Raw genomic sequence first — 12,437 nt, forward strand, 5'->3', positions numbered from 1 at the left:
CACTCTCTGCCAGCAGGTGGCGCTTAAAGCGTTTCCTTGGTTTCCGCTGCAAACAAAGCAGCGCTGCACTTATGAACTTTAATATGCGTTATACAGAAGCAAGAGGAAAAGAAAAAATACCATCTAAACTTTTCTAAAGACAGTAAGTTCCCCTCAGACATATATTCATATAAACTCCTACCCCTAATTGAATCGCGATTTGTTTAGCATCTCAACCGATTTGAATCGTCACATATTTGAATCGATTTTCAACCGGCTCGCGGTTAATCGTTACATCCCTATCAAGGAACCATAGATGCCAATAAAGAACCTTTATTTTTAAGAGTGTAGCATTTCATTCTGGTGCTTTAAAGACACCCAAACCGGAAGAAACCGTAATACACCAACAATGTAACAACTTTTTAAGCTCATCGATCAGAAGAGAGTTCTCCGCTGAAGCCAGGAGCCACTGAAGAACCTTTATTTTTAAGAGCACATGAGATCGGCTGGAGGTTGGGGTGCGGGGAGAACCTCTCCAGTGACTCCAGCTCCATACCCCAGCAACAGTGGGTCTCAGGGTGGAATTTTCCATGGAGCATGTGGCACAGTTCGGAATAAACGCACACTCCTCTCTAGTTTAAATAGTGCTGTGTGGGCTCTGCCAGCGCTCTATCTCTCTCTCTCTCTCTCTCTCGTGCATATTTGTGTGGCTTCCAGTGCCGCTGTGCCCTGCAGTGCTGCCTGTGAGCGCTTCCTGGAGCCCAACCAAATAAGGCCGATAGCATGTGAACGCATTAGCCAACACGTTATTCTGCAACAGGACACCTCATTCAAATTTCATTTCCAGGAAAAAGTTAACTGCGTCCTATATGGTTATTATCTAGTCTGCTTTCTTTTCTATTTGCTCATTGTTTCTTTGCCACACATTGGCTCCGTTCCAAATCTGCACTGTCTACATAGGCAGCTGCCTTCTAAGGATTCTATCTGAAATGGAATCTCATAACTGACCGATTTGGAACGCTCTACATAGGCTCTAAATAGCACTCCTCACAGGAATTGCACGGGATACTTGACTCACAATTGATTTCGCTACAAGCTGGTGTTAGCATGTGCGCTAAGCTAATGCCATAAACTCAAAATAAAATTCATTTGGTAATACTGTCCATTTTTAATTAAATTGAACTATATTTAATGAGTATTCGTAGGGGGTGCACCGGGGGTTTCACTTTATTCTTAACATAACCACTAGATGGCACAAAAACTAATTTGATCTATTAATGTTATGGATTTATGTAGCAAATGAGAATCTATAAAATTGCAGAATATATCTCTTAGACAAACATCTGATGTTCAGTTTTGTTCCAGGTAATTAAATCAACAGTTTTTTAATAACCGAAGATATGTAAAAGTATGGTATTTGGGGATAAAATCGGCTCTGCTGTAAGGCACAATAATTTATGTGATTATTAAGAGATAGTTGATCGTTGACATGGTTTGATTTAGATTGTTAATATCAGTTATTAAATTGAATGGCCACCTAAGAGATAATCAGCATATTGATAATGATATATCTCGAATTATTTTATTTATAATATAATTTCAAAATTATTTTATTTATTCTTACTACAGTAAAGCCATATTAAATGATTACTTTTACTCTTTAAAATATTTTTTTCTGTATTTTTAAAATAAACATTTTAATGACAGTTTTAATTAACGACAGATTTATTGAAGAAAAAATATTTTTCTATTTATCAAAATAGTGTGTGTAGATCTTTTTTTATTTTTTATTATTTTATGTATTTTTTTAATCTTGCACCTGGCCAAGATGCTTTGGATGTGCGTACTTTGGCTTTTTTTTATTTATCAATATAAACAAAAACTTCTGCAAACTTTGCTGAAGTGATTGTTTTAACAAGTATTAATGCAAAAATAATATTACTGGTGAGCCTTTTATCCCAAACGTGTCACGGGATTTGAAAACAAAACAAACCACTTTAAAAGTGGCACTTTTATGATTTATTCTCCCACCAAATGTGTTGCTCTATCAAGGTTCAATAAAAACCGCAGTCATACAGTACAGTAGTAGTGAAAAGCCCATTCTCCTTAATGTGTGCCTTCCACCCTGTTGTACCCTAATCAGCATTTCTGTTTCGCTTCGCTTGAGCTCGTTGCAATGCATTCTGGGATTTCAGCATCCATTAGGGATACATGTGATACTGCTTTAAACCTGCTTTAAACCTGTCGCACACCACAGTGTATAAAAAACAGCACAAAGAGTTGAATTAGATTAGAAAGGGTGATGCATATTATATGACTGCCTATATACTTCATTCCAGGGAGTGTGCCTACAATGCCTTAAAATGCTAACTATGTAGGCAGCTCAGGTTTTGGAACAGAGCCGTTGCGATCTAACCCACAATCTGAAGGTTCAATTTGAAAATAATCGGTGGCGTTTCTCCGAACGTTGACACAGGATTATTAATATCCCGTAAATGCTTGCTGACTGGGGCTGGAGCTATGCCAACTCTATTCATATTTGAAGCATTTATACAGCAGGCAGAGCCAAGAATAACATTTAATGCAAAATATACCTCAGGGCATAAAAGATCTCCTAATGTATTTTTCATTCAAGCTGTATACTCACATTTGATCTGGGAACTGAAAACGATTACATAATTAATGGCACAATAAGGACATTTAAAAGCACTTATTTGCTTATATAGGCCCGACTTTCAAGACACAGTGGGGTAGTATTTAGGTACACTGAGAAGCATTATTCAAAAGTGGTGTGTGTGTGTGTGTGTGTGTGTCTGAGTAATGGAGGGAAGGAATGAGAATAACATTCTAGAACCAAAAGTACTGTAATGCTGACCTTGGTAGCTAAAAGGGAACATGAAATTTTTTTTTTTTTTAATGATTTGCCCAGCAAATTTGCGTAAATGATGTAAAGACGCTGCACACAGCTGCACAAATATTGATCAGGGGAGACGACACTATAGCCTATGATGTGGCAGCTGTGGCTTAGTGGTTAAATCAGTTCTGTAACTGAAAGATTGTGGATTCAAACCCATTAGAGGAGTGACGCATTGCCAATGTGCCCTTGAAAAAGGAGCCTAACCTCAGGTTACTCCAGAGAGACCGAACCTCTAATATATGTATTAATGACAAAGTAGTCATTTAGAGTGTAGTCAAGAATAATCTGGCAACAACATCTTAGTTCTTGAATAGCAAAGTAAAACCATGCCACCTCACATTTGACATGAGGTTCACATTAGACAACAATTGGATAACGAGTACTCCAGGCTACAACCATCAAACCTCATTTTTTTGTAGAAATTACAAATGACAAAACAAATTACACAAAACACAAAACAAGAGGTATCCATGGACTGATGTGCAGAGCATAACCAGCACACTTTTAATTCTTAGCGCACAGGATTGAATTATCATTTAGCTGGTTCTTTTATTGAAATTGGCTTAAACAGTGGCATCACTACTATGCGGGCGGAGCGGCTGCGAAGGGGCGTGCAGATCTGGGGTGACAATCGGAACCACGCCACAATATCTTTGGACATGCAAGCCACACTGTTAAATGACTGTGGTAACTGCCAGGTTTGGTAAATGTTGTGCCAGTTTTCCATTTGGAAATCTCTATACACAAATATAACATTTATGCATTTAGCAGACGCTAATTCAAAGCAACTTACAAAACGATGCTAAAAATATCAAAATGATGCTAAAAATAAGTAAATATTCTACATGTGACCCTGGCAATTTTTTGGAATTTTTTAAGGCTCAATTTTTTGAAATTGCGATTTATACATCATCTGAAAGCTGAATAAATGAGCTTTCCATTGATGTATTTCTTAGGATAGGACAATATTTGAAAATCTGGAATCTGAGGGTGCAAAAAAAAAAAATCTAAATATTGAGAAAATCGCCTTTAAAGTTGTCCAAATAAATTTCTTAGCAATGCATATTACAAATCAAAAATTAAGTTTTGATATATTTACGGTCGGAAATTTGCAAAATATCTTCATGGAACATGATCTTTACTTAATTTCCAAATGATTTTTGCCATAAAATAAAAATCGATAATTTTGACCCATACAATGTATTGTTGGCTGCATATTACTAATCAAAAATTAAGTTTTGATATATTTACGGTCGGAAATTTGCAAAATATCTTCATGGAACATGATCTTTACTTAATTTCCAAATGATTTTTGCCATAAAATAAAAATCGATAATTTTGACCCATACAATGTATTGTTGGCTATTGCTACAAACAGGGCCGTCCTTAGGGGGGTGCAACTGGTGCGGTCGCTCCGGGCCCCTCGAACGGACCAGGGTCACATATATATCAAATTACCCTATGCAGTGTTGGTACTTTGTTGGGTAAAAAAGGTGCCTTAAGAGGTTCGCTTGTAGTGAATAACAATGTTTTTATGTATGCCTATTTTTATTCTTTCATTCAGGCTGGGGGTGGCAGGCAGCCCGTCAAGTGTTTACGCACTGAGGCCTATTAAAGCACTGAGGTAAACTGAGCTCAGTGATGTCGAGGTTCGAACCTACAAGCTTTCAGTTAAACCATTATTACCCAATCCCACCCCCAAAACAGGGTTGAAACACTCACTCTCGGCAGGGTAGAAGGGCTGCATGTCTATCTTGTGCACTTCTTTGGCGTAGTACTCCTCCTCGCTGCGCTGTCTCTCGCAGGTGGCCGCTCGCTCGTTGGCTTTCTCTTGCAGCAGGTCCCGTGTGCTGTTATAGATGGCGATGATGTCCCGGGACACCTCCTCGGGCTCGGGGTAGATCTCCGGAGGACTGCTCAGCTTGAGTTTACTGAGGATCTGACCGCGGATGGCCTCGATCCGCTTCTTTTTGAACTGCTCCATGTCCAGAGTGCTGCATGTGGATAAACTGACGGCCACTGTGGCTAAATCCAAGGTCAGAAGGAGACTCAAGACGTACAAGTTCATTTTGTGCTTTTGTTTTTGAAGCTGAAGCGAGTTTGAAAATGCTAATTAATGAATTAAGTTACGCAGAAGCCCAATCATTTCGATGGCGAAGCCAAATGTAACTTTGTGCGCACGCTATTATCAATGGCAAACGTCTCTGTTTATTGTACCTGCAAATCCATCCGAGGTGCCAACGCGAAATGCTCTGTCAGATCCGTTATATGCGGGAGAGAAACTAAGATCTTCATTCCAAATCACTTCATAGCAAGTGCACAGAATCACGGGGCACTAAAAGAGCCATTGATTTGGCCATCAAAAGTTTCTGCTTCGCAAAGCTCTCTTTATGACAGACGCGTCGCCTCTGGGCTTTTTGCGCGCACCTCCACCGCGCATCAGATCGCCGCGAACTCTCTCCAAAGCGCCGCACGATCACGCCTCCCTCTCGCCCTCGCTTTATGAGAAGATGTGGAGGTCCAGGAAAAGCCTCTGCTCACTCCGCAAGGCGCATCGCCTCTCCTCCTCCTCCTCCTCCTCGCGTTTGGCACCAGCAGATGCTGAAGAAAATAAAGCTGGACCTGTCTCACGCGTCCTAAACTTGCCTGACGAGTACGGAGTGATGGGATAAACTACTGTAAGAGCAGGCAAAAGCGATTTCCTTTTCAGTTTACGCACTCCTCTGTGCCTTCTGGTGGAAAACAACGGTCCCTGTGCCAGCACACACATGCACATCTGAAGGCAGCCGGTTGGAGAGAGCGATTTATATAGGACTGACTTCACCACGTGGCTGTGGTCATCACGGTGAGTCCGAGGGATTCGTCAGCGCGCGGGTTTACCAAGCGCTTCGCAGCGCGTCGTTTCTCTTCAGCACTGCGGCCAGGTCCTAACGCCCACTGGGTCCTTCCACTCTGGCACGACCGGACTAATTTGAACCTCCCCAAAAGAATGTCAGAGTAAACCACAAAACTAGCAAGAAACAGATTTCGAGGGGCCAGTGTCCTTACAGGCCAGTTCACCTGCGCTAAAACGCTAGCGACCATTTATAGTCCCAGGTGTATAGATCGACAAAACACGTTGTCAATTGGCAACAAGTATGTCATAAAAAACGTTAGTATTTTGTTTAAAAAGTCAAGATAGCTGACGTTGGGGATGAAATGGAAATACTATGCACGAACAACATCAGAAATTAACTGGGTTATTTGAAAGTTTGTAAATCACACCTGAACTGAAATTAAAATTTAGTAAGATTTTAAGCATTAGCTATATCCATCTAATAACATGCATAAGCGTTAATTCATTACACTATGGTTACATTTTTATGTAAATGCCTTCAGAAAGCCATGTGAAAGTTGACAGTGTTCATGAGTTTTTATTTTACAAGCCTTGTTCAAAACTGAACGTTTCAGGATTTTAATGTTAATATCTTTACAGAACATTTACTTGTCAGTTGTTTTCAGTACAAAATCATGTTAACAGGATTGACATTTTAGCATCATCCACTAAAATGACTTATTATTAAAAAAAAAACTGTCGCCTCTCACCTCTCATCATGCAACCAGTATTAAGCTTTCAGACATGAAAATGTTGACTTTCTGTATTACTCTGCACAGTTAGTATTTATAACCTTTATAAATTAAATTAGGCAGAGAAGTCTCAGCACAATTAGACCACCCATTTAATCTGCCCTGTTATCTTGCTTCATTTAGTATACTGAAGAAAAAAAAACACACAAAAAAAACAAATAGTAGCTTATGGTATTACTACTGTTATGACACAGGCAGCTGATAAGGAATGGGAAAGCAGGCCCAGCTGTTGCACCAGCGCATACAAATCTCGCTGATAACCCTTTCTGGGAGGTTGTTACAAGTCGGTCGATCACAGATTCTCGGTGTGCAACATGTAACGGCAGGCATTTTCCACTCTTCCTCAATCTCCCTCGCTGCACCTGCTTGATTTACTTTTCCATCCCTTGAGCTTCTGCTTAAAAAAAAAATCATAATTTGCCAAAGCCTTTTGTACCCGGCCCACACTCCAGTAATCTATCAGGAGTGACGGGCTCTCAGAACGCCCACGATGGCTCTACCCACCGCTGTAAACCAGATGTTATCACTAAATCAGTACCCACAAAGACAGATGTGACACTGCATGCGAGCGAGAGAGAAAAAGGTCAGGGATGTAAGGGAATAAAACAAATGATATTAAGTGTGGTCAAATTGCACAACAGTTTTATTACACGGTCCGCCTGACTGTTCTCACAATCACTTGCCGTGACTCAAGCAAGCTGATGAAATGAGGAAGAGGTTTTGTGATGCAGACAATGGGCGGCTATGAAAAGATGAGCAGTGAGGGAGCAACAGAGGAGCTTGACCCATTCTAGGGCGCTGTGTCAACATGCCCTGGATAGGGCGGGCATTCCTGAGCAGCAGCTCACAGTGTTGTCGTGACAAATGAGAGTTTTACGCTGGCCAAAATGAAGTGCTGTAGAGGGTGATAGCGTACCCTCTCAGACACTGGGTAAATATATCTCAACTGGGTGTGTACACATAGCGCGACTGAGAGTGATAAAGAGAAAGTCTAGAATCAGCACAACTGTCATTCCGGCAGGGCTGCACCCTTAAAGGTCAAAGGTCATCTCCTGGCAGCCCTCCAATCAGAGAGGCCTACAGTGAACCTCTGATGAAAGGACCGGTTATATTAGAACATACACTCCTAATGAGCTCAAAAGAATGAAATGCACCATGTGGCCTATGTCATGATGTAACATATGCATTTCAGTTTTACATTTACAGAACTTGTCTTCTCCTAGAGGTCAGAAAGTCAACCCAACTGTAGATCATTGCACTACTTTGACAGCAGCACCACCAGGTGGTCAACTAAAACATCACAAAAGCCTTGAAGCTCCTGAAGGGACACTATCCTGCTTCAATACTAATTAAACACACTTTAACCAGCTAATCAAGGTCTTCAGGATTGCAGGTGTGTTGGGGCAAATTGGAGCTAAATGCTGCAGGACAATAGTCCTCCAAAAGCAGGACTAGACTCCCCCACTAAAGTAAAACTACAGCAATCCAAGAAGTATTTAGAGACTTGCGCTTTGTGTTTGCATTGAATTTAAGGACATTCAGATATCTAAAACACCTAAATCAGTGTTCCTCTGTTGTGCTCCTGAAGGTCCACCGTCCTGCAGAGCTTAAATCCAGCACTGATCAAACACCTGCCTGTAATTGACAAGTAATCCTGAAGATCTTTAGTAGCTTGTTTGAGTATTTTTGATCAGGGTTGGAGCTAAACATCATCACACCTTCTGAAAATGAAAGGGATTACTGTATGGAATGAAAGGATGCCAGATGGATGTGTAGTCTGAGATATATGCCACCACCGCTAATAAATAAACACATTATTCACAATTTATTTGGTCATCTCTATTAATGGTGGGACTATGGGTGTCATCAATGCATCCAACCACACTGGAAATCCTGAAGGAAATTCTAATTATTGGGTTACTTCCAGAGGTGGCAGCAAGACGTTATCAAGTGAACGTCATTTATCAGATTAGCCTCATTTAAACCGATTTCTACAACACTGACCTGCAGTCCTGTGAAACTCCTCTTTGATGGATTTGAGCCCAGGAAACAACACAAAAATGATTAAAAAAGACCGTGAGAGTAACGCACACTTTCCTAAATGCTCTGCATACAGCAGCCTGACTAATGTGCTCTGCATCTCCGATGTTTTATAGAAAACTACCATTTAAAAATGGTTGCGTTTAAATAAATATGCATGTGAATGGAGATGCAATTTTTGTCACTTTGACAGTGTCTGCATGATGAAAATATGCGCACTGAATGAATGAATACATGCACTGCAAAAAAAAAAAACAAAAATGCTTTTCTTGCATAGAAGTCTTCTTGTTTCCAATCAAAATATCTGAAGATTCTTAAATCAAGATGCATGAAATTATTTATTTAGCAAAAAAACACTGTGACAAATGTCTATATACAGAAAAAGAGCTCAGAGGTTTGGCTAGATGTGCAGCACTCATCAATGCACTCTGCTTTACCAGGACACATGAACAACATCAAGATCAGGAATATAGTCTCTCCCTATTCCAGCATCACATGATCCACGCTCTGAGAACTCCAGGTAACGCCGAGTCTTCTCTCTCTGCGCAGGGCAGGTCTCAGGGTCTGTAAGAACACTCGCATGTGTGCACTACATGATGCAGTCGAGATGGATCAGTCCGATTCACTCCTGTACTCTTCAGCAGGCTCAAGGTTGTCTTCTCCTCCCTCGCGCTCTTCATCGCTCTCCTTATCCCAGTCCTTCATGGATGTGCCCATCATGAAATCATCCCTCAACACACTCCAGGACGGATTCTCCCCTTTCACTTCTACAGGCTGCTAATATCAGTCAAGAAAAGTCTCATAAATCCCACACTGTGATGTTAGGCCTATATTTGTACATTAATGAATTCAATAAGAGCCATATGTAAACAGTGCTACCAAGTGGACACAATGAGTGAAATTAAGAAAAGTAAAAGAACAATGCATTTATTGACCATAAAGCCTACATGATGCTCAAAACTCATTTTACATCAACTGAATCTTAATATTAAATAATACGTAGCCAGTAATATTTAATAGCAGGTACAATATCTTTAATAGCAAATGCCAAGAACAACAGTGATTAAGGACATGATTTCTGATGATCTCCGAGACCATTTTAGACGACAGGGAGCGCAAGTCATTTTAATAAATCATTTGATTAACAATGCTGTTATTTTGAAATTAACAAGAAATGGCATTCGCCCCAAAATTTTACTCATGTATTGTGTATTGCTGACTGAGTCGAAAAGAATTATTATGCACACTGATTAAGTGCACGCAATAAGGTAAATAGCAGAGTTTAGCATTATTTATAAACTACTATATTAATTCATATTTTGAATTCGTTTTCGCATTTTTAAGTTTTAGTAATTTTGTTATGCACTTTCATCATTTTTATTAGTTTTAGATCTTTTTTTTTTTAACTCTATTTAACATTATTTTTATTTATAGTAATTTTAAATCTACAGCTTAAATATTTTCAGTTAGTTGCCAAGGCAACATTTCTAATTTAAATTTCTCATTTTGTATTTAGATTTTTATTTGAATTCAATTAGCAAAATAATAATAATAAGTTGTTATAGTTAATAACAACATTGGTTAATAGAGTATATTTTGACTTCATGCTGACTTAAAGCAAGAAAGCTGTGCCATGTGACGAGGAAAGACAGTAAGTGTATGGGAAAGAAAAGAAATCTCACCACTTTCTCTTTTTTGACGGCCGGTTTGTGAGCCACGTCTGCTCCTCTTCTCAGGACATCAATGAAGTCCTTCTTAGTCACCGAGGACAGAATTCTGGATTTTTTTCTCTCTGAACCCCCGACTTCCTTTATCCTCTCATCCACGTTCTTCTGATGCTTCTTCACAGCGTTGAACAACTGCACCACACCTCTACAGATATCATACAACACATAATTATACTACAACAGACTGAAAATGGAGCTCATAAATTGCTTGGCTAATTATAAGGAGCAAAAGTGGACTGAAAGAGGTTTCACCTGGTAGCAATTTTCTGTAGGTTCCTCTCGTGCTCTCGGTCTTGAACCACATTAGGCTTCTCTCGACACATATTCTCCCATGCTCGTTTCTTATCGGTCTGTCAATAAAAAAAAATAAAATTAAAAAAAACGTATGTAGATGCATATAGGGGTTGGTCATTTAATGCATGTTTAAATAAATTACTCCCTATTTCAACATTTTTTTTACAGAAAAACCAGTACATAAATATGTTTTGCAATTCATTCCCTTATAAGCTCAATATTAAACAGTTTACCACTTTATAACATAAAAAAGAAGCTGTTTAAAGAAATATTGAATTCTATGAGATCTGGAAAAGCTCAGCTGATGGTGCACCCGTTTCTTTTTCTCCAGACGTGCTTTCTTCTCCTCCTCTTTGATCTTGTCCAGCTCTTTGTTCTTCAGGAGGATGATGGGTTTGCTGTCTGGTGCTTTCTTCCCCAGGATTTTGGCCATGGCTTCGGCCCAGCCGGTGTTGGGATTTTCCGCAGCATCTCCATTCTGTTCTTCCTCGCTCTTTCCATCCTCTTCACCTCTGTCTTCTACATCAGATCCCTCCTGGTCACTTCCTGGTCCACTCTCTCCATCATTACTGATGCTGTCATCAGAAACTCCAAACTCTTCCTCTGATCAGCCATAGCACACATACAAAATATTTCATACATAGATATGACATCAGAATTTAGGTTCTTTTCAAGCACCTTCTCCTTCATTTTAAAAGTGACCATATGTTAAACACTACTAGGGAAATGTTAAAAACAATTGCCTTAATGTGTTTCTCATTGTCTTAAGAATTTCTTGATCTAAAGACTTAACTGCTTGAAATCTGCTTGTGTATGTTAAATGGGCCAATATATGTACTGCATGCAAAAAGAATGTAAATATATTTAGCCCAAACAGTTAGAATTTCAATTTACATGTTGTCTGTTCGATAAAGTTGGAAGGACCCTAAAGTATTAATTCTAATATCATCGATAAAAATAACCGAGATATAACCAAGCGTAATATTTTTGACAAAGACAAGTCAGAGAAATGTCAAAATAAATCACTAATTATTGCAAAGAGAACGAATATGTATTCGGTTTTACATTTCTAGTGTAAAAACGAGAGTAAGTTGGATTTACTGTAATATCTCTCTGCCCCATGTTTGCAGTTGAACAGTCTAAATGAAGAAATCAGTAGTCGTTTGATTAACGATTAATAATACGCATTCTGGCATAATGACATGCTATATGCGCTGCATCATAATTTGCCAGTAAACCAGTTAAATTCCTCACCATCTCCCTCTTCAACAACGACATGTGGCTTCTTCACGAGCGTCGCCATCTTTCCTGATATTTACGAGTACTTTCTAAACAGTCCGTGCGAAACAAGAGGCGCTCGGGAAAGGTTCCGCACCTGTTTGGTTTCGATGTATTCACCTTGTCTTGTACCAAATAATGCCTCACAAACCCCCACGGAGAGAAAGACAAAGGCGACGATGCAAAGAAAAACTCCATAATAAGATGAGGACTTGAGAGGAACAAGGAATCAAGGCTCTGGGAATCACACATTTAATCAAATAAAAACATATAGTCCCATATTCATACAAAACTGGCTAGGGTCTAAAATGAACAATTGCAAACCGACATGCAATTAATAATAACAAAAAAAAGTTGTTGAATACATACATACATACTACTACTACTACTACTACTACTAATAAATTCATCATTCAGCCCTAAAAAGTAGAAGTAGCTGTCTGTTTTCTCATGTGACCATGTCATAGGCTACATTATTACAAACAAACAAACAACAAATAAAGAAATAGAGAAAATGAAGCCTATTTTGCATAGTGACAAATTTTTTGCAAAATTCTCATTGCTGTAAAACGAAT

At 39.3% G+C, this 12,437-nt stretch overlaps 2 protein-coding genes across 3 annotated transcripts in view; both read right to left on the bottom strand.

Annotated features, from left to right (window-relative positions):
- The window catches only part of LOC107703928 (transforming growth factor beta-2), a 37,178-nt gene extending 31,474 nt beyond the window's left edge, over positions 1 to 5,704 (bottom strand). The window contains exon 1 of the mRNA XM_016506737.1: positions 4,619 to 5,704. Coding sequence (XP_016362223.1) covers positions 4,619 to 4,964 — 346 coding nt within the window. The 5' untranslated portion in view covers positions 4,965 to 5,704. The remainder of the gene's footprint in view (positions 1 to 4,618) is intronic.
- Positions 5,705 to 8,888: 3,184 nt separating this feature from the next.
- Positions 8,889 to 11,962, bottom strand: rrp15 (ribosomal RNA processing 15 homolog). Of its 2 annotated transcripts, none has more exons than XM_016506739.1 (5): positions 11,839 to 11,962; positions 10,898 to 11,187; positions 10,543 to 10,640; positions 10,246 to 10,435; positions 8,889 to 9,337 (listed from the first exon to the last, which is right to left on the bottom strand). In XM_016506739.1, the coding sequence occupies exons 1-5, from the start codon at positions 11,885 to 11,887 to the stop codon at positions 9,176 to 9,178; spliced, it is 789 nt and encodes a 262-aa protein (XP_016362225.1). In that variant the 5' UTR covers positions 11,888 to 11,962; the 3' UTR covers positions 8,889 to 9,175. The 2 variants fall into 2 exon arrangements, with proteins under 2 accessions (XP_016362225.1, XP_016362224.1); XM_016506738.1 differs by having other exon boundaries at positions 8,889 to 9,340; positions 11,839 to 11,960.
- Positions 11,963 to 12,437: the final 475 nt, after the last annotated feature.

Source organism: Sinocyclocheilus anshuiensis, unplaced genomic scaffold (assembly GCF_001515605.1).
Source record: "Sinocyclocheilus anshuiensis isolate Anshui unplaced genomic scaffold, SAMN03320099.WGS_v1.1 scaffold991, whole genome shotgun sequence".
NCBI classification, from domain to species: domain Eukaryota; kingdom Metazoa; phylum Chordata; class Actinopteri; order Cypriniformes; family Cyprinidae; genus Sinocyclocheilus; species Sinocyclocheilus anshuiensis.

Bases quoted from the DNA above. Each gene is read 5' to 3' on its own strand.
- rrp15 (XM_016506738.1), bottom strand. From the start codon at position 11,887: ATGGCGACGCTCGTGAAGAAGCCACATGTCGTTGTTGAAGAGGGAGAT. The intron at 10,641-10,897 runs GTGCACCATCAG...TTTTATTGACAG, and splicing joins GTCTGGAGAAAAAGAAACGG to ACCGATAAGAAACGAGCATG. The intron at 10,436-10,542 runs GTGAAACCTCTT...TGATATCTGTAG, and splicing joins CTACAGAAAATTGCTACCAG to AGGTGTGGTGCAGTTGTTCA.